This window comes from Olea europaea, chromosome 18 (genome assembly GCF_002742605.1).
Source record: "Olea europaea var. sylvestris chromosome 18, O_europaea_v1, whole genome shotgun sequence".
In the NCBI taxonomy this organism is placed as follows: Eukaryota; Viridiplantae; Streptophyta; class Magnoliopsida; order Lamiales; family Oleaceae; genus Olea; species Olea europaea.
Window position 1 is genome coordinate 8017178 of NC_036254.1, and position 22268 is coordinate 8039445.

The window sequence follows — 22268 nt, forward strand, 5'->3', positions numbered from 1 at the left end:
TTTAAAATGTTTACATTTTGATTTTTAGTCTAAATAAATCGGGGACAATGTATTGAATGAAGAATATTATTACATGTACATCAATATTTACATAAGAGATTATATAACATCCATATAACAGTCTATTATTTCCAAGTTTAAAAGACAATCAATTTTTTCATCAAATATTTTTCTTCTACATCATTTTCGATAATCAATTATGCACCATTTTTATGTATAAATAGTGAAATCCTTGAAAGAAGAATTTGTCGTACCTCAACGTTTACATTAGGCCCCTGTTTGTTATTTATTTTTCTCATTTTTTTATTATTTTTTTCTACAGTACTCATTTTTCATTTACACATTTTTCATTAAAATAATATTACACGTAAATCAAAATTTTTCCATTTTTTAACCCCATATTTTAACATAAATTCTTTCCAAATAATAGGCGACAAACACACCCGAAGAAATTACGTGGTTGTTTGAGCCACATTATTTTGGTAATAATACATTCTTGAATAGCGTATTGATGAGAAATATGTAATTAAAAAATAAGAAATTTTTTTTCATATGTGCGTAATATTATTTTATTAAAAAATATATAATTAAAATGATATCAAATTATTATTTAAAAAAATATTTTTTCAAAATAACGTGGCTCAAAGTAAAAACTACTGCAGACAATCCAATCAGACCACTGAAAGTACCAACAAATATCGGCTGAAAGGAAATGAAAACAATGACTGAGTCAAGAAACATACATGTCTCGTCAATAAATATTTTAAATTCACTCTCATTTTCCAACCCCGAAGTTGCCGGAAAACAGTAACCACCTACACTCGCCTGAATATTTGCTATACTTAGATTCCGCTTCAGACACAAATTCACAATTCATATCTTGAGGTTAAGATTTTTCTGTCCGAAAACTTGTGCCACTAGTACTGAAAGAGATTGATTTTTAGGGTTTTGAAGGTCTGGTAATTGAAATGGAGAGTTTGGGATCGGAGGGAGTGTTGGCAGGGATGGAGACAAGCATGAAGGAGGAGCTGTGCATGGAGATCGATCCGTCGTTCAAGGAGAACCTGGCAACGGCCGATGACTGGAGGAGAGCCCTCAACAAAGTGGTCCTCGCCGTTGTTGTACTCCGCACCACCGCTTGTCGCGCCTTTGACACCGAGTCTGCCGGCGCCTCCTATGCCACAGGCTTCGTGGTCGATAAGCGCCGTGGAATCATCCTCACAAACCGCCACGTTGTCAAGCCTGGTTCAAAATTTAATCTTTTTTGACCTTTCTCCTTTAACTGAGTTCTTTTTCTTTTTCTTGAATGTGGTTCGACGATTGTTACGTTTCTTGTCACAGGGCCGGTGGTGGCTGAAGCTATGTTTGTTAACCGAGAAGAAATTCCGGTCTATCCAATATACAGAGATCCAGTGAGTTGTTACTGCTTCATTTCATGAATAATTCAGCTTTCTTGTTCGAGTACTAATCATAATCTTAGATCCAATTCAAAACTGGCTGGTTAGATTTTTTCAAGTTTTTGATGTGTCGGAGTCAAATTAACATAAGAATTTATTTACCAGAATTAATATGTGAACAGAAAGGAGGGATATATTGCATGAGTTGGACTATTGACTCAACGGAAGTGTGCTTGGATTTATTATTTGTTGAAAGTTAGAACTTATAATTAGATTGTTAACTGGCAATCCAGCTAAAGTTGATTTTAATGAGTAACAGATCGGTTACGTAACCTAATACGCAGCTGTTCATATGGCCTTCCTAGACTTGTCAGAAATTATTATTTTTTCTGTCTCTATCCTTGTCAAATGCATAAGCTGCCCACAGTTTTTTATGTTGCTATAAAACTTAAACGTTGCTGTATAGTTTTAACACTTCAAAATTGTTTCTTTCCACATTAATCTTGTTTTAAGTTGGTTTTCTTAAATAATAGACCCAATAATAGACCCATTATGCAACTTAATATGCCGCGGTTCATATGTGCTTTTAGTCTTGCCCGAAATTATTATTTCTTCAGTCTATATCCTTGACAAATGAATAAGTTGTGGACAGTTTTATCATGTAGTCATGACACTACAAAGTTGTCATGTAGTTGTAAAACTTCAAAATTGTTTCTTTCCATGGTGGTCTTGCTTTTAACAATGCCTTGCTTTTGGTAATTGATGGAGACGGGCGGATCCAGACAGTTCGAACTGTGGGGTCAAAATTATTTTTTTTTCGAACAATGTATCATGAACAAAAAGGAAAAATCGTTTGTTTGCTGTTCATGTTCGAAATTTGCATTTTGGGAAGAAATCGGTGGATTATATGATATATCTACGGACTAAATAATGGATATGGACCATGTGATATGGATATAGATTTAGGAGGGCATGGCAATCTAATACCACTGGCGGGCTACAAAATCCTACATCTATTCACACACTTACTGTAAGATCAACTTCTGGTGAAGGTTGTGTTATCTTAGATGAATACTCTGCTCTTCTTTCTTTTGGCGCATTACTGCAACTTGCTTGCTCCTTTGACCTTTCCATTGAAAGGGCCATTCCTTGTTTGAAGTGAAGATATTATTGAAGAAAAGAGATGCATCATGGTGCCGAATCTTAATGATGAATACCTGCTTTCTTTTAGCCTGACAAGGGTTGAAATCATGCCTTAGATCTATGTCAGGTAAGTCGTTCTAACATGATGCTTTGTTTTTCTAGGTTCACGATTTTGGCTTCTTTCATTATGACCCTTGTGCAATACAATTTCTGAGCTACGAGGAGATTCCTCTTGCTCCTGAGGCAGCTTGTGTTGGACTTGAAATCAGGGTTGTGGGCAATGATAGTGGGGAAAAGGTATGTAGATATTTTCTTATCAATTGATTCATTGTATGGAAAATTTAAATCCTTAAGAAATTAGACCATGCCCACTAGTAAGAATTGATCTGTTTGTAGTATTTTCAATCTCATGTTTCTTGCCCACCGGTTAATGGTGACGAAGTTGATATTATCTGGACTTAAATGTCTGTCTACAAATATAACAAATGCAGTGAAGAAGCATTTTTGCTTTCACTCATCTTGGATTTCTTTCTGAGTTTTCGACATTAGTTGCATCACATAATCCTCAATCTGCATTAGATTTCATTTTTAATATATTTTGCTCCTTTGTGAATCTACAGGTCTCTATTTTGGCTGGTACCCTTGCTCGTTTGGACAGAGATGCCCCACACTATAAAAAGTAAGTTAATCTATTTGCCATTCTGATTCTTATTTGTATCTTATTGCTTGTTCATGAACATGTAATAATATCATTAAGAGCAGTAGTGGCGGGAGAGCTTAGTGATGATTTTGAAGTCTGAAAATTATATGATTGATTTCTACCAAATAATTGTCAAGGATTGGGATTTGTGGCGTTTTATGAGAGCTTCACATCAAGTGGGATTCAAGGCCTAAGCTTCAAGTTATTTTCCATTTTTTTAGACAATGGATTTACCAAGAACTTGACATCAGTTTGTTAGAGAGCTGAAATATGATTGCAAAAATTCTTTCCTTTTCTACTTGTGCATTTTTATTGATAAAGCTACCATTTGTCTTCCTGTGTACTACATTCTGCACTATGTTCTCCCTACGAAATTTTGGTTGTGAAGAATCTTCTGTTGCTTATTTTGTTATACGACATCCTGTATCATTTCTATCTTAAATCCAACCATTGTAGATGGAATTTAATGTTTCCAGCACAACACTGTCATCTCATGTACGCTTTGCATTTTCTAATAGTGTTTCAGATGCATGCAATAACTTACTCCATTGACCATTTATTTAATTTTTGACAGAAAAAAGTTTCTGCAGTAAGACAATTCTGATATGAATTGTGGCGTTTGAAAAACTATCAATTGACTGCCCAAGTCAAACTAAGTCACTGAATGATTGGTATAGGAGTATTTTATATACACCGATGAACTTTCTACACTTCAGTCGACCAAGTTGATTTATATGTGCAAAGACTTGTCTTTTTCTCAAAATTTTATCTCGGGCTTCTATATTGCTAGTTGGATATACACCTTTGCATCTTTAATTTACTGAGATGTTGAAGATCTTTCCTTACATTCAGTACATTTAGTCTGGCTGGTCAAAATTATTGACAAACATCACAGAATCAATGTTATATTTTGTTTTGTTCAAACCGTTAAGGTTCTTCATAATCTGTAATTACCAATAATAATTCTGGCTCAGTTTATGCTTGGATCAATATTGAAAGTTTCTCCCCCCAATGTCATGTTAATGATGAATGTATTGTCTTGTGCAGGGATGGCTATAATGACTTCAATACATTTTACATGCAAGTAAGCTTTATGATATCAATTTCCTTTCATTGCAAAATCATTGTTACCCTGCAATCAAAGAAAACAGGAAAAAGGGGTGGGTGGGGGTAGTTGTGATCTGGATTTATTTTGGTTCACTTAGATGGCTAATATATAGAGTATCTGGCTTGGCACTTTATATGGATTTTTCACGCTGCTGTTAATATGTTCTGATATTCAAAATGCTTTATTCTAGCTGCGTTCTTGGTTATTTCATGGGAAAAATCAGGCCGTGATTGAAATATAGAGAGAACTCTTGTATACAGAGGTTAAAACATGTAAGCAATATCAGTCAGATCGAGAAAGAGAGTAGTTACAAAAGATTTTTTCTCAGAATCACTGGTTTTATGTTACAGAGAGCCTGTAGAAGATGTTATTGCTTAGATATACAGTGCTCCACTGTGCCTAGTTTCACCCGACTTGCAATTTCTCACCAGCAATTGGCATTTTATTTTATTGTTGTTGGCTAAACAAATGTGGAAATTTTTATACACAAACTGGCAAGTTTATTTCAACTTTTGTAATTATAATGCCATTATTTTTAGTTTCTATCACATCTTTTAGATGCCAATTAGTTTTATGACCTTGATGTTCTCTCATTCTCAACCTTTGTAATTATAATGTGTATACTTGGTCCTCAAGTTTTGTCTTTTGTGCAGATTGAGTCCTTTGTGCAACTTTCATCCTTTGTCTTCTGATTACATCCAATTGATTCTTTGTCATCTTTACTCATCTTCTCTTGGCTAATCGTCTTTTGATATTTGTAATTTAGTTCCTGAACTTTGGAATTCTTCCTTTTTCATCGGTTTTCATTCATTTCTTCCAAATTCACTTCCAACCATTGGGTTTTACATAACAAACAACATATACAAGAGATTAAGCTATAATTCATCATAAGTACTCTCAAATATCCATATTTAATGGTCTAAATAAGTGCATAAAATACACTTATCAATGTCCTTGAGTGTTGGGTTTGATGCACGTCCGATGCGCTGCCCTATTGAGTGTCTACATCATAGTTTGAAACAGTAATCCTGCTTGGTCAGACACAAGACTGTATTTCAGTTTATATAACAGAAAATAGATGAAGGATTGTAGCTCAACTTTTTAAGTTACTAACCGGAAGCTATACAGCGGCTTAGTAATCTAAATAGGCCATATAAAAATAAGTTTGTTTGGAAGTAATGTATATTGGAAGCTTGTATGGTCTTATGCTGATTCGGGAGTCAGGAAGCTGACAGTGGTTAAAATTTGATAAACAGCTAAATAGTGCATATGCATAAATTGCAAAGGTGATGTTGTTATTGAAGTAGTAGCATTGTTGTTGCCGCTGCTTTCAAATTCCTATCTCATATAGGTGATGTTGTTATTGAAGTAGTAGCATTGTTGTTGCCGCTGCTTTCAAATTCCTATCTCATACATGTATATGCTAAGTTAGCAGATTTGGTCGTTCGGCCTTAAAACAATTGGTTATATTTGGAACTTTATTGGTTAACATCTTAATTTTTGCCCTTTCTGTGATGACTGAGTTTTCTTGCTCTGTCTGGTTCCGAATCTTATCATCTTTTTGTGTCCAGTTGATGGCTTCTCTTCACCTTTTCGGTAATTTTACAAACTACAGGCAGCTTCCGGAACAAAAGGTGGTTCAAGCGGCTCCCCTGTAATTGACTGGCAAGGCAGAGCAGTTGCCTTGAATGCTGGGAGCAAGACATCCAGTGCTTCGGCTTTTTTCTTACCTTTAGAACGAGTAAGTAATTTTCTGATATTTGGGCATCTGGTTGATTTTTTCTAAACGAAAGCTGGACAATCCCTTCCCTCCATGATAGGAGAAAGTTGAGTTCAACCTAATTGTTTACAGAAAGAAATCTGAAGATGGAATTGACATTTTCAATGTATCCAACTTCTTTCTTTTTTCTGGAATCTGTATTTGTGCTTCTATCTTCAAGATCCTGTTTCTCTGAACTTTCTAGATGGGACACTACCCTATTTTCACTTGTTTTTATAGGTTGAACTATTGATAATTGATATCTTCCTGTTTCAACTTATTTCTGGTTTATTTTCTGTCACTGTACTTCCAGATGTAGGTTCACCTACATCTGTGCTATTATTAAGAACTGTTAATTAAATGGAACTTAGGTTACATTCTTGCAATGAAATTATCTTCTTTCTATGTCAATCATATAAGAAAATATTTTTTGATCTTTCAAAAAATTTAAAACAGTAACTTGAACTTAGTGAAATGGGACTCTGATCACATGTGCCCAATAACTGATAGTCTCGGAAATTGGCTTTCAGGTTGTGAGGGCATTAAAATTCTTACAGCAAGGAATAGATTCTACTACAAATAAATGGAAGGCTGTCACCATTCCTAGGGGTACGCTTCAGGTTTGTCAATTCTTTCTTATAGGGCTATATGTTAGTCCTCCCTATCTATTTTGTGTTGTAAATGTAACACCACCATTGAATAATTTAATTTATGGTGTTCACATTTTTACACATTCTCACATGACCGCAAGACTAACTCTCCTTATATGTTCACCATTGTATGATCTCATGACTTTCTGATTACAAGTGCCTTGAAAATTAGTTTCAGAAATCTGTCTTCCTTATTTCCTAAGGAAATGCTTTTGTTTATAATGCTTTGCATTTGAGTAAGCAATCAGTCAATCACTGAGACTTTGGATACTGTTCAAATAGCTTTGTGCCTTACATGCACTAACTCACCATTTCCAATCAAAAAAGATATATTCGAAGAATCTAAACTGATCAAAGAAATTTCTCAACATAATTAATGGAGATTTTTTAGGTATTGTAAGAGGAGTAATAAAGTGTTACCTGCGAAGAACTGCAGATTTCATGGAAAGGGAATTTGTTTTGATTAGTTGCCTTGGCAAGCTACTGTTGTCCGAGACCTCTGAAAATTGGAAATTGGTCATATCATGTATTAAGCATCCCAAATTGGTCAATCGGATGACCCTCTGCTACAAATTTAATTGTTTTCTTACACATGGACCACATCATTTTTAGCTAAAAATATGCTTTGTAATTGTTTGAAGTGAGATATTGTTCGTATCTTTCACATTCTTTCATTCTGTTCCCAAAGTTAATGTATGGTTTGGGTTAAAATTTTGCATGATATAGGCTACTTTTCTCCATAAAGGCTTTGATGAGACACGTCGACTTGGGCTCAGAGGCGAAACGGAACAGGTATAACCCCTGTGTTCTTCTATTACTCATTGATCATGAGGCTTCTATTCTTCCAGATTGTACTTATGAATTTCTTGAAGTAATTGGTATAATCACCAATGCATGATGTTCTTTCTCCAATTTTAATGAATTAGTTGGTGCGCCATGCATCTCCACCCGAAGAAACTGGAATGCTTGTTGTTGATTCTGTGGTGAGTATATATTTTTAGTGGATTGTGTCATTGAATTATATAGTATTTTTGTTAATACCAGTGATAACCAAATATCAAGTAGTGTTGTGGCTTTTGCTCTCATATGAATGTGGGCATATTCCTGCCTTGGTTTCAGGTGCCAGGTGGCCCAGCACATAAGCTTTTGGAACCTGGTGATGTGCTTTTTCATTTGAATGGGGAGGTCGGTTTCCTCTATAATTTGTATTGGCGTTTTTGACTGTGCTGATTTTTATGCTTATATTAGTAGGCACTGTTGATTATAATAATTCTAGTAGAAGATCTACATCAATTAATTATATCTTTGGTAAATACATTTATGATATCATGCTATTGCCTTGTTAGGATTGATTATTATTTCTGGACACAATGGTATTAATTTGATATCAATGCAGAATGGGGTAATTATGAGAAAGAAAAAATTTAAATGCTATAAATTGAATCGAAATCTCTTCTTATTTCTATGCCTAAAATAAGTGCTCAACTCTGGCAAATCTTCACTGCTATCTCCATCATTATTGTGCCTGATATGTTATATTAATTTTCCAGCTTCAAAGGGCTTAGTCTTGAGTAGGACAAATCAGACATTCTGAAAATCCATGTTGCAAGAATGTTATTGGAGTGATGTCAAGGATATTATAGTATCTCTCTACTAAGAGTGAAATGTTGAAAACTTTCTTCCATTTTGGATTACGTATGATAGTCATTCCTATATGAAGAATAACTGGAGTTTCTTCCGAGTGTCTTGTTTGACTGCTATATTTTTGAGTAAAATCGACAAAAATAGTTAAAGGTTGTAAGACACTTGTGGTTGTGAATAATTGAAAGAGAAGTGTGCTTTTGTGGATTGGATATATTCACAATCTAAATGCATATCGCGACATGTTATAGAGCCCACGGCAGAGCTTACATACGTGATGAATAGTGATGGTTCTGGTTTTGACTTTTATATTGATCTTTTTATTCTTTAATGGAAAGTTAATTCTAAGAATCGTGATGGCAGGTGACTACCCAATTCCTGAGAATGGAGAGTTTACTTGATGACAGTGTTGACCATAACGTTCAACTTCAAATTGAAAGGGGAGGCAAGCCTTTGACTGTGGAACTGCTGGTGAGATATATGCTCAAGTCTGTAGAATTTTACCTTTTTTTTTTTTTTGGTCTCTTTGGATAGGTGGACAGACTGTTTCTGTTCATCATTTTACTGCTAAAGAACCTTCCATGATCCAAAGTTAACCAATCCTATCTAGATACACCCAATTCATCAATTCCTCTATCAATATTCCTTTCTTGGACATCTCTTATGGAGTTGGTAAATAAAATTTTCTAAATTGGTGAACTGTTGTGATTCTTAGCATGGACAATTTCATTTATGCAACTAGTTAATGTCATTGGAACAATGGTGAGAAGTAATAAGAAGAGGAAGGAAGTGCAAGGTTCTCCTCTGATGTATGGAGCTTGGTTTACCAGTGTCCCATGGATAGAATTACTATTTTTGCTCTTTGGAGTTTAATGCATACAAAAACTTTTTTTATTCGCGCAATCCTTTCTGTTGGTAGGCTGAACTGTTTGTTGGCGGCTATATTTAAATTTCATGGGTGTCAAGGCTTCTGTCCAAGCACAAAGAGTTACCCATTGAAGTTCCTTTGGAATTTTTTCACCAAGCCCTCCATTTACATTCATTAAATTGATTCTTCTCTGTAAACTATCTCAGGTTCAGGATCTGCACTCGATAACTCCCGATTACTTTCTGGAAGTTAGTGGTACCGTGATACACCCACTTTCTTATCAACAGGTTAACTTATGCTGCTTCTACTTATCTTCAGTTGGTGGCTGGTATAATTTCTATGTTTTGGTGGATCCTTGGCTTGAAATTTTATGGTTTATGTGTGTCCTGTGACTTGACGACGTCCATCTTCACTGTTTCATCTAATAACTTTGTGGAGTTGCAGAGACACTTCCATTGAGCATTAGATTTATGTTTCCCAACTCTATTATATTCTGTCGGCCATTAAAAAAATTTACTGTTTGCTATTGTGTACGTGATGTGAAGGATAAAACCATGAACTGAAAGTGTATAATGAACATGCAATGATCATAAGGAAATATAGCCCTTGTTTGGTGGAGATTAAAATCAGATTTTTGGTAGATTTAGATAAAAGTTGATGAAATGTATGGTTATCGTGGGTCCTATAAAATATGTTGTTAAAATTAATTGTTGATTTTGACTTGGATTAAAATCTGAATTTTAATTCATATCAAACATGGGCATAATGATTCATCTGCCATTAAAAAAATTTACTGTTTGCTATTATGGATCTGAAGGATAAAACAATGAACTGAAAGTTTATAATGAACATGCAATGATCAGAAGGAAATAGGATGATCCTAGGAAGCTAATGAAGAAAGACATCTCTCTCTGGATTGTTCATATCCTTCTGCCCTAAAGTTTTTGGTGCTCTTTCTGGACAATTTTTTCCTGTGGTTTTTTCATGTTGATTTTGATACATTCAGAATGAATTTTATTAAGAATAATGTTACTTGTAAATAAAGGAGTTATATAATGGTTTACATACAAATGGTGTGTCAAAAAGGGAGGAATTTTTCTTCTTTTTTCTGAGTTGAAGAAATTTCGACCCAATCATTTCTCACCACATCATGTGTATGTAAATTATTATGAAAATCATTATGTATATATAATACAACCAATTTTTAATTGCATGCTAGTTTTTTGTATTGTTTCATCTTTGATGTTGTATACACATAGTAGAACTTAAGTGTTGGTTTAAGCTACCATTGACTATTGAGATAAGTTTTGCACTATTAACTTCCTTATTTATAGTTTTTGAAGTAAATTTTGCTAACCAATCTTTATGACTTCTGATGCCGGGGTTATCTGTCATTTTAGAACCCACAAGGTAATATCTTGTCACTTGAAAAAAATTGCTAGATGTGGGTGTGGTGAAAAATCGGGAATATCAAGTGTTAGGAAGTTGTAGCTTCTTCATGAATACTACAATTCTGCCATTTCAAAATCAGATTGATTCTATATCCATGCTGGTGCCTGCTTACATTTTTTTTCCAATGCTGTACCCTATGTGACTTTGTTTTGCATTGCTTGAATACCTGAAGAGTTGTATTTGAAGTGTTTTGTGGGAAAAATGAAGATGGGGAGAAATGAAAAATATTTCAGGCATATTTTGATTGAATGGGAAGTTGAAGTAAAAATGGCTAATTGTTGAAGAAAAAAGTAGTTGGATGGAAGTTACCCAAAAAATTCCAGTGCTCTTGTCCATTAAGAATTGCTGGAAAGTTTTCCTCTGCTGGATATTCTCTCATTATTTTCTTGCCAATGAAATACATGTAAAGTTTGTAATACACGACTTGAATACTTTCTTTTTGAGTCTTCCAAATGGTTCTTGCTGTTCTCTGCTTCTTCCCTATTTATTTTAATTTTTAAAATTAGGAGAGCGAATTGTATTGAGGGAGAGATGGTCAATACTAAGAAAAGTAGGATATGGCCGCGATTCAAAATCTAATAGCATCTTGCAAGTATCATGCTTGTAACGTGGGTGTAATATTTTTGCCATTTTAATTTTGTATTATTGCTATGATGTGCTATGATTTCTCCCACTTTTGAATGTAATTCTTGGTTCCATGTGCAGGCAAGGAACTTTCGGTTCCATTGTGGTCTTGTATACGTCGCGGAACAAGGGTATATACATTTGTTATCTTTTTCATTCGCCAATATCTAGCATTTTTCTTTGATGTATGAATAGGGATGGCAGTGAAGAGTGGTTGGGTGGGGAGACCATGCTGGCCATGCCTACTGTAAATGGGGTGAGTAAGGGGTGTAAAAATGAGATGGAAAAGATCACAGGGCATGCACACTTGCCCCGAGAGGGTATGGGGCCATCCTATCTGTGTGCTACCCCCGCTTCGCATAGCTGTAAATTAAGCTTTCCTCAGGCCTTCATTAAAGCTCATCAATTTAATTTAAAATTTTTTCTCTCCTATTTTCAACCACACAATCTTCAATAAAATAATTTTACACACAAATCGAAAACTTTTCATTATTTTACAACCATCCATATTTCATAAAAAATACTATTCCCCCCATTATAAATCCAAATAATGGGGGCCAAACTAGGGCTAAGTACACTGTTTATTTTTATGTTACAAAATGTAGGCACATAAAGGTGAACAGAAATGATTTGGGTTTTACCCCTTCTTCATTAAGTTGCCCTCTGATCTTCAGAAATATGCACCTTGAAGATGATTTTTAGATGGAAATGGTTTGAGTACTGAGATGACATCTAAGTCATTGTTTCTTGCTGTACTGGATAAATTAGATTTTCATCTACGTTTTGGAACTTTTATGTGTGTAAACTTTTCCTAGTTAATGTTGGTAGCTGATTTTGATTGAACATTTTTATGGTTGGAACACTTTGTTTAGCCTTTAAATTAGCTGTCTTTTACACTTATTTTGTCCCTGTTTGACTCTCTTTAAATTATAACTTTTTATTTCTCATACTCATTTTCAACTACACATTTATACAATAAAATATTCTGCACGTGAACCTAAAACTTTTTCCTACTTTTTAATCTCCAAAAATCTATTAAAAAATATCATTTTCCTCCAATTTCTCTTTGTAATGGCCATCAAATAGGAGCTTATATTAAATAATATGAGTTGGGAATAGGATACAAAAATGAATAATTTTGATGGAAATATAAAGGATTAAATCATTAAAATTGGGTGGATTGCTTAAACAGTCACCTGGTGGGGTTGGCAAGGAGGTTTGGGTGGGGAATGTGCAAGGCTTTGAGAAGTCACCCGATAGCCACCCTCCCCATTCCCACCACATTGCCCCTATGTAAGATTATATGGGTGCTAGTTATTTTGGTATCTGCATTTTAATTAGAAACAATTGAGTTAAAGAGAGGTTTCCTTTATGATTCGCATCTAGATTAGAGAAAATTCTACCTCATTTCTATAGTGATCTTTTTATTTACAAGAAATAATGAGTGGTTCCCATTATCATTTACAGATACATGCTATTTAGAGCTGGAGTTCCACGCCATGCTATCATTAAGAAGTTTGCTGGTGAAGACATATCAAGTGTTGACGACTTTATTTCTGTGCTCTCTAAGTTGTCCAGGGGTGCAAGAGTACCATTGGAATATATAAGCCACACAGATCGTCACCGAAGAAAGGTAGATGTCACGTCTCTTGAAGTCGAGTTTGAGATAATATGCATGTCTTTTGGTGATTACTGGACAAATCTATTTGGTTTTGTATATCATACTGTGTTGTACTTTTCTCTTCGTGTCGAACTCTCCATTTTAGGCATGTGGACCCACTTAATATTTTTTGGACTCTCTGTTTCTTTGATAAAATTTGATTGTTGAGTGACCATAACTTAGTTTTACGATGTGGAAGTCATGGTAAAGTAGGTACTAACTAGCACCAAAACAAGAAAAGGTAGACGAATTGAACTTTTAAGACGAATTGAACTTTTAAGACAAATTTAGTTTTTATTTATAATAAACTTCTGATTGAGCAGAAATTTTTTTATCAATGAGGCATTCCTGAGACATTGCTACTTTGGCAATTTTGATGTCTTTGGACATTCTACACTACATTATCCTAACTTGTTTAGTTCTTAAATTTGATTGTTGAAATTTCTTTTAACTTTGTGTCCTGGAATATCTAGAAAAGAAAAAGTGTTTATTTGCAGTACATATGATATATTTTTAGTGTACAAAAATAAACATACTGATGTTCTTGGGGTCCTCCTTCCATATATCGAATCTGGTTCATCTTCTCGTAGATAAATCTAGAATCTGGTTACTCTAATTCCTCTGAACAATTGATAAATACTGAACTACAAAACATGCTTGATTGAATGTTTTGCTAGCATCAAAAGCTAGAAAGTTTCTCTAGGTTGTGTTTCCTGCTTTCCTTTGGTTGAGTTCATTTTCTTATAATTGTGAACTGGAGTTTATGCCCACTGCATACCATCTTGTTTTACTGTGTGAAGATAAACATAATGGTATTCTTCAGGGTCTCTTGTCACATTTCTCAAAACTGGGCAGTTTTTTGTAGATGTAGTGAACATACATCTAGAATATCGGTTGTTTTTACTTCTCTAAACAATTGATCAATATAGGACATTGTGTAATATGCTTGATTGAATGTAGCATTATTATCCACGGCTAGAAAGCGTCTCCAGGTTGTCTTTTTTGCTTCCCTCTGGTCGAGTTTATATTTAACATAAGATGATAGCCACGGGTTTCCTGTTCTATATTTATCGCTATATATACTTCTAGTTATTAAGTACCATACAACTACCTTAAAAGTTTATACTTGTTTTGGTGGTTCTCGTCTTCTTGAATTTATGAACTATGCTTTTGTATGCTCATTATTCTTTTTCTTTTATGCTGATATAACCACATTATTCTGTTTCTAAGTATCAAATAGAGTACGCCTAGCTTAAGCTAAGGCAGATCCTGAATTGATTATGCATATACTCATATTCTTTTCAATGCTCTACTGATATAACCAAATTACTATATATTTTAGATAATGATGCTTGTATAGATGTATCTAAGATGTATAGCTGACTATTGCAAGAATAATTGGAAGATTTTCTTCAACGTTTCTTTTTGCTGCAGTCTGTCCTAGTCACTGTTGACCGCCATGAATGGTATGCCCCTCCTCAAATATACACTCGTAATGACAGTTCTGGTTTATGGAATGTAAAGTCGGCTTTGCCACTCAACTCTCCACTTCTATCATCTGCCATCAATCCCATTAAACAAGATCTAGCAAGCACGACAATTTCATCGGGTACTATTTCTGTTTCTCCAATGGAACAAACACATCTCCATATCAATCAAGATCCATTGGATGGGGTTACCACCCCTCCTCAAATATACACTCGTAATGACAGTTCTGGTTTATGGAATGTAAAGTCGGCTTTGCCACTCAACTCTCCACTTCTATCATCTGCCATCAATCCCATTAAACAAGATCTAGCAAGCACAACAATTTCATCGGGTACTATTTCTGTTTCTCCAATGGAACAAACACATCTCCATATCAATCAAGATCCATTGGATGGGGTTACCAGTATGGAGACTAGCTGTGAACATATTGCTGATGGACCACATTGTGAGGATGAATCTGATGCTGGATCTAAAAAAAGGAGGTTGGGGGAGGATACATCTTCTGATGGTTCCATGCTGCCTGATTCCTTACATGAGCAGGTGGAAGAAAGATTAGAGGACTCTGGAACAGCAACAGATGCTGTTTTGAGAGATTATCAAGGTGGAGTAGCTGTAGCGGCTAATGCTTCGCCAGAGTGTGTGTTAGAGCCAACCCTTGTGATGTTTGAGGTAACATGATAAAATTATTTTAGTGTGTTCACTTCTGTGTTTGTGCTTGCTTTTCATTCTCTTAGTCAGGGTGAAATCTGCACGAAATTTAATTTAGGTTTAAACTGGGTTATATGGCATACTCTATTGATATAGATTAATTTGTGGAAGAAATAATGAAGAGGGATGCAAGGGGAGGAGGAAGAAATAATGAAGAGGGAGGGGGAGAAAGTTGAAGAGGAATAGGGAGTTGTTATAGCAAAGGCTGAGGGCTAGGAGCCATTGCGAGGCAGGCTGATGAAATGGGAAACGGGAGGGATTTGGGTGCATCAAAATGCTGCAACCACAGTTGCTCTGTTTTTCCTCCAATTCAAACTTACAATATACTCAGAATTCCTTGCCTGTTTGAAGGCTGATCTAGTGTCATGTTCATTTTGAGATCATATTCATTTTGAGACCTTTTGTAAACATTCTTCTGAATGTTTTCCATCAATATTTGACCTCAGTAGAACAGGTTAAGAGGAAAAAGAGAAGTAGACCAAAATGACATGGCTTGAGGTGGTGGAAAAAGATTTTAAGTTCCTCCTGCCTTTGGATCGCAGAGACTGGAAAATGTAGCTGACCAAGTTCAATTTGAATGAAGCTTAGCTTCTTGTTTTATTTTATTTTATTAATTGATGATGTACTTCCGTGTGTATAATCAATTTAAATGACTCATAGTTTTGGTTTATGCTTGCATTGTTTTCATGTATATTCTCATGCAGTATGCAGTATGCATGGTTCAAGTGTTTAGTTTTGATTAAAGTTTGATGATTACGGTAGTGGAATCCTTGTCAACATCAGGATTTCAACTATCCCTTGAAAATTCCCTCTTAAAAGTTTTTGTTGAGGTCTATCACGTAGAGGAACTCAAGTTGGATCAATAATTGATTTTTAGGTTTCATCGTAAACCTCAATGGTCACTTTATTTCGTAAACTAAATATTCAAATCAATAAAAGTGCTTTTCGGTATTTCAAAATTTTCAGGTTCATGTACCAACATCATGTATGGTTGATTGTGTCCACTCGCAACATTTCTTTGGCACTGGAGTCATCATACATCACTCTCAAAATATGGGATTGGTTGCAGTTGATAAAAACACGGTGGCAGTGTCTGTCTCTGATGTGATGTTGTCTTTCGCTGCTTATCCAATTGAAATTCCTGGCGAGGTAATTTCAAATCTTTTAAGCAGTGAATACAGTTGTTGTATGTTGTTATTAAGCAATGCAATCATCTTTTGCAGGTTGTCTTTCTCCATCCTGTGCACAATTTTGCTCTCGTTGCATATGATCCTTCCTCACTAGGTGCTGGTGTTTCTGTAGTTCGAGCTGCTGAACTCCTCCCTGGTATGTTTTCAAATTCCATTGACACATCTGCTTCACATTTCTCATCCATCCTCTATTGGTGCATTTGTCAGTCGTTAAATATGGTTTACATTGGGGATAGAAACATCTCTGCCTCTCAAAAAACAGAACCTCTATGATTACTGCCATTTGACAACATCCACCTCAAGATATCCTCAGCATTTCAACCTTTCACCCCCTGCAAGATGGAGATTTTACTTCCTAAATGGACCTAAATTAGAAAACAAGCTAATAACTTTTATTAATTGATGATGTACTTCCGTGTGTATAATCAATTTAAATGACTCATAGTTTTGGTTTATGCTTGCATTGTTTTCATGTATATTCTCATGCAGTATGCAGTATGCAGTATGCATGGTTCAAGTGTTTAGTTTTGATTAAAGTTTGATGATTACGGTAGTGGAATCCTTGTCAACATCAGGATTTCAACTATCCCTTGAAAATTCCCTCTTAAAAGTTTTTGTTGAGGTCTATCACGTAGAGGAACTCAAGTTGGATCAATAATTGATTTTTAGGTTTCATCGTAAACCTCAATGGTCACTTTATTTCGTAAACTAAATATTCAAATCAATAAAAGTGCTTTTCGGTATTTCAAAATTTTCAGGTTCATGTACCAACATCATGTATGGTTGATTGTGTCCACTCGCAACATTTCTTTGGCACTGGAGTCATCATACATCACTCTCAAAATATGGGATTGGTTGCAGTTGATAAAAACACGGTGGCAGTGTCTGTCTCTGATGTGATGTTGTCTTTCGCTGCTTATCCAATTGAAATTCCTGGCGAGGTAATTTCAAATCTTTTAAGCAGTGAATACAGTTGTTGTATGTTGTTATTAAGCAATGCAATCATCTTTTGCAGGTTGTCTTTCTCCATCCTGTGCACAATTTTGCTCTCGTTGCATATGATCCTTCCTCACTAGGTGCTGGTGTTTCTGTAGTTCGAGCTGCTGAACTCCTCCCTGGTATGTTTTCAAATTCCATTGACACATCTGCTTCACATTTCTCATCCATCCTCTATTGGTGCATTTGTCAGTCGTTAAATATGGTTTACATTGGGGATAGAAACATCTCTGCCTCTCAAAAAACAGAACCTCTATGATTACTGCCATTTGACAACATCCACCTCAAGATATCCTCAGCATTTCAACCTTTCACCCCCTGCAAGATGGAGATTTTACTTCCTAAATGGACCTAAATTAGAAAACAAGCTAATAAGGACACAGGACTTCAAAATGGAATGAAGTGAGCAATTTTGGATGTTAAGAAACTTGGAATCCTATGTCTCTTGCATGCTTTTGGGTTGCTAGAATTCACAGTGGGTGTCAGATACTTGTCACCTCTCAGATATCAACCTTCTATCAAGCCTCTATTTGGGAAGAATTTATTGATGGTTTAATTTTTAAATAGATAGAATTAAGTTGTGGATAAGTGTGTAATACTTGTGGGTGTATTAAAATGTGATTGAAAAAGAAGTTTGACCATTTATAAATGCTTTTTAAATTTTGCCAAATTTAGGCTAATATGTTGTGGTTAATAGTCTATCCTATAGTTAAATGTTGTATTTTCATGTCTCCATGACACCCAGCTGATCGTTCAGGCCTTGCCAAAAATGGATCTTTTTTCATTTTTGGTATGCAAAGTGTTTATATCATTTTATTTTGGTTTACATCAATATGATATTTGCCCATAATGTGGATTTTGAGTAAGCAGATACAATTCAACTTCTAGTCCTCAATGTTTTTTGTTTTTATGTGACCTGTTCATATTTGTTCGGAGAAACAATTTTTTATTACTGGAGGAAGGTTGATTGTATCCTAATCCACTGCTGCCTGTTTAGTATGCCCAGTTGAATTGAATTTTATGGCTACATTTCTTTCTTATTTGGAAACACTGTTTGATTAAATTCAGAACCTGCACTGTGTCGTGGAGATTCTGTCTATCTCGTGGGTTTGAGTAGGAGTCTACAGGCTACTTCGAGGAAATCCTTTGTCACCAATCCTTGTGCTGCTTTAAATATTGGCTCTGCTGATTGTCCCCGATACAGAGCAACCAATATGGAAGTAATCGAGCTTGATACGGGTAATTAACATCACCTTGTTAATTGTTCTTAGATGTTGCTATCTATTCTTCTGTGGATTCTTCTTTTTTCCTGTTCCCTGTCCTCAGGGACTGAATGCTGTGGCACTCACTATGTCACGCGCTTTAGATTTTGGTAGTACATTTTCTGGAGTTATAGCTGATGAGCAAGGAAGGGTTCAAGCAATATGGGGAAGCTTCTCAACTCAGGTTTTTGCTTTTCACTGCTTCTGGAGTTTGTATGAGCTTCTTCATTGCATAAACATGCCAAATGATTACATTTTATATTCCAACATCCAGCTCAAATACGGTTGCAGTTCATCTGAAGACCATCAATTTGTTCGAGGGATTCCAATTTATACAATCAGCAAAATTCTTGACAAAATCGTATATGGTGCAGAAGGACCTACCCTTCTTATAAATGGAGTCAAAAGGCCGATGCCGCTTGTAAGAATATTAGAGGTTGAACTTTACCCCACTTTGCTTTCTAAAGCTCGCAGTTTCGGACTGACTGATTCTTGGATTCAGGTAGTCTATTCTTCTTTGAAAAGTTCATTTTTTTATTTTTTATTTTTTATTTTTTCATCCTCTTAGGAGTTAGTATTTCATTATTCTCTTTGGTGGGTTCAAATGGTTTAAATTCTAGTTTGAAATGAATGCAGAACTTAACATGAAGCAATGAAGACGATACAATGTGTATTCGGTGTCCGGTGTCTTTTGTCTTTAACATTTGCATTTGCATTTGCATTCTGATACATGCTTAGTGTGATTCTATCACATTAGTCGTTAACCAGTTATATTATTGAAGATATTTAGCATATTTTGCTAAGATCGGCACCACATAAAGTTTTTGGTAAATCTTTTTCAGGCACTTGTGAAGAAAGATCCTATAAGACGTCAAGTTTTAAGGGTTAAAGGTTGCTTCGCAGGTTCCAAAGCTGAAGGTCTACTAGAACAGGGTGACATGGTTTTGGCGATTAATAAAGAGCCAGTTACATGCTTTCGGGACATAGAAGATGCCTGTCAAGAATTAGATAGGTGTAATGACAGTGATGAGAAGCTTAAGATGACAATTTTTCGCCAGGTATGCATATTGAGCAGTTTCAGCTATTTGGTTACTTTTCATACGTGGCCAATATAAAATTTAGCTGGAAACTTATTAAATCATATCTTGTTTGGATACTCTTCTTCAGTTAGACTGTAGGACTTTTTCGTGATTGATTATCATCTGTTGTCCATATGGGTTTTCCAGGGTCGTGAAATGGAACTACTGGTGGGAACAGATGTGAGGGATGGAATTGGAACTACGCGTGTGATGAATTGGTGTGGAAGTATAGTCCAGGATCCTCATCCTGCTGTACGAGCTCTTGGATTTTTACCTGAAGAAGGACATGGCGTATATGTGGCACGGTAAGGTTCATAGCACAAGCTACTTAGTTGATATTATTTTATTTGGCCTGCACTGATTTTGAGCAAGTACTATAGAAAATACTTTTAGGGTTCTTTCATGGATTGAGAATTAACTTTGCTAATAAGAGAATTGGAAAAGCTCGTTGAGTTTCTATCCTTGATTACCATAGGACGCCAAAACAAGAAGGCTATTGACAGGGTTTCCTTGTACCCCCTGTCTGAACTACCCTCAGCAGAGGCTAGGTTCTGCGAAAATATCCCTTTTCTGCTAAACACGATTCAAAGTTACAATTTAAATCGATATTTGAACATTGATTGGTAAATGTAATCAGATAAATTAAATTGTTTTGTATGGATCTGTGTGAATAAAAGCTAATGACTGGTGAGCAATCTTTCTAGGTGGTGTCATGGGAGTCCAGTGAATCGATATGGCTTATATGCTCTTCAATGGATTGTCGAAGTGAACGGAAAACCAACTCCTGATTTGGATGCTTTTGTTACCGTGACCAAGGTACACGCTTCTTGTCTTCTCCTCCTTTTTTATTTTTATATTTTTCCAGTTAATAAACGGCACTTAAATACAAGGGGTTCTCGTGCTAAAACCATTACAGCCGTGATTCTTGAAACGTTTTATCATTCGATTTTTAAACCAACAGGAAATAGAACACGGGGAATTTGTCCGTGTGAGAACTATTCACTTAAATGGGAAGCCTCGGGTGCTTACACTGAAGCAGGATTTGCACTACTGGCCTACATGGGAGCTGAGATTTGATCCTGAAACTGCAGTATGGTGTCGCAAGACAATTAAAGCATTAGATAGTAGCACCGCGTTATCATAGGTTTCTCCCAAGAAATGAATACTGAGAATGGAACTCGTTAATCGGATTCATTGGTAAATGCAGGTTTTGAGCTGGCTGTATTCATGTATACATTTTTATACTAGGGAATGTTCCTACCACTTGAGAATTAGCGAATGTTTATTGGGAAAATATTTGCACTCTATATTTACTTGTAGACAATGTAAAAATTGCATCTTATCGATTGAGAAACTATAGATTATTATTATTATTATTATTATTATTATTATTATTATTTTTCACTCTTTGTTTCTTTCTATATGGGAATTTCCCATGCTGCAAAGAAAGGCTTTCTTGGAGAAAACCAATGATATATACATACGTATACTTCCTCCGTCCCAAATATATAGCTTGGGTTTCTTTTTTCTTGTTCCAAATATATAGGTATGTTTCCTAATTTAGAAGATTTTGTTTTGTTCTTTTACCAATATACATTTATTCAACTTTCTTCACTTAACGTGCCAATCTTTTGAAATTATCCAAATACAAATATTTTTCACTTCTTGAAAACATGGAACAATTCTCAGTTCTTCTTTTCAAATTAAATCATTTAAATTTTTTACTAATTTTAACAATAATTTACTACTGCATACTGAAAATGAAATAGGGGATAAATTAAGGAGGATTTTAGTAAAAATTAATTTTCCAATGACATTAAAGAAAATTTCTTAATCCATGTAAAAAATGAAAGTCTATATATATACAGAAGTGATCTTTTAAGCACCAGTGACGTGACACTATTTAATTTGGGAATAAGTTCATGAGATGTCTCATGTATTTAATAATTCATCAATTAAATGGTGTACTATATCATCGGTACTTAACATAAGCTAAGCATCGATGTTTAGGAGATCATTCTTGTATGTGTGTGTGTGTATTGCATTTTCAAGGTTTAGATAACTCAAAAACTGAAAAATGCAATACTTACTGGTAAAAGTTTTGACTAACGCAAATAATATATCTTTGTACTTTTGTATTTTATGTTTTCTAGGGATACGGCCAACCATATTACTGCTAATAAATCTAATTACTCAAGTGTATCTAACAAATTAATATAATTAATCTCAGCGTATAACTATGTAAGCAAGTAATATAAATATTAAGGGGAAAAAAAACACAAACATAGGCGCATGAGATATTTAGCCTTTGCTTGGTTTAGATAAAAATCAGTGTTTAATTTCGAGAGATCAATGGTTAGATACCTTGATACAATATTTGTCGAAGTTTTGATATCACTAAAATTATTATTGTTTTTTTGACGGTATCATCAGAAATCGATGTAAACTTTCTCTAGTTACGAATTTTATTCACCAAACTCATGGTTTTCTACTAAGTAAATCTTTATTTAATTGTTTCTAAGAAAATAAGAGACAAAGGGAAA

The 22268-nt window shown here is 35.0% G+C and overlaps 1 protein-coding gene across 2 annotated transcripts; it reads left to right on the forward strand.

The window, feature by feature from the left end:
- The first annotated feature begins 725 nt into the window (after positions 1-725).
- On the forward strand, positions 726-21104 carry LOC111367362 (protease Do-like 7). Of its 2 annotated transcripts, none has more exons than XM_022988184.1 (25): positions 726-1245; positions 1342-1412; positions 2703-2837; positions 3161-3219; positions 4288-4324; positions 5964-6089; positions 6638-6727; positions 7484-7549; positions 7684-7740; positions 7877-7942; positions 8762-8869; positions 9473-9553; positions 11424-11473; positions 12810-12975; positions 14437-14606; positions 14826-15159; positions 16165-16347; positions 16422-16524; positions 18453-18623; positions 18751-18830; positions 18921-19148; positions 19489-19704; positions 19873-20030; positions 20430-20541; positions 20687-21104. In XM_022988184.1, the coding sequence occupies exons 1-25, from the start codon at positions 969-971 to the stop codon at positions 20867-20869; spliced, it is 3327 nt and encodes a 1108-aa protein (XP_022843952.1). In that variant the 5' UTR covers positions 726-968; the 3' UTR covers positions 20870-21104. The 2 variants fall into 2 exon arrangements, with proteins under 2 accessions (XP_022843952.1, XP_022843950.1); XM_022988182.1 differs by having other exon boundaries at positions 14437-14509; positions 14720-15159.
- Positions 21105-22268: the final 1164 nt, after the last annotated feature.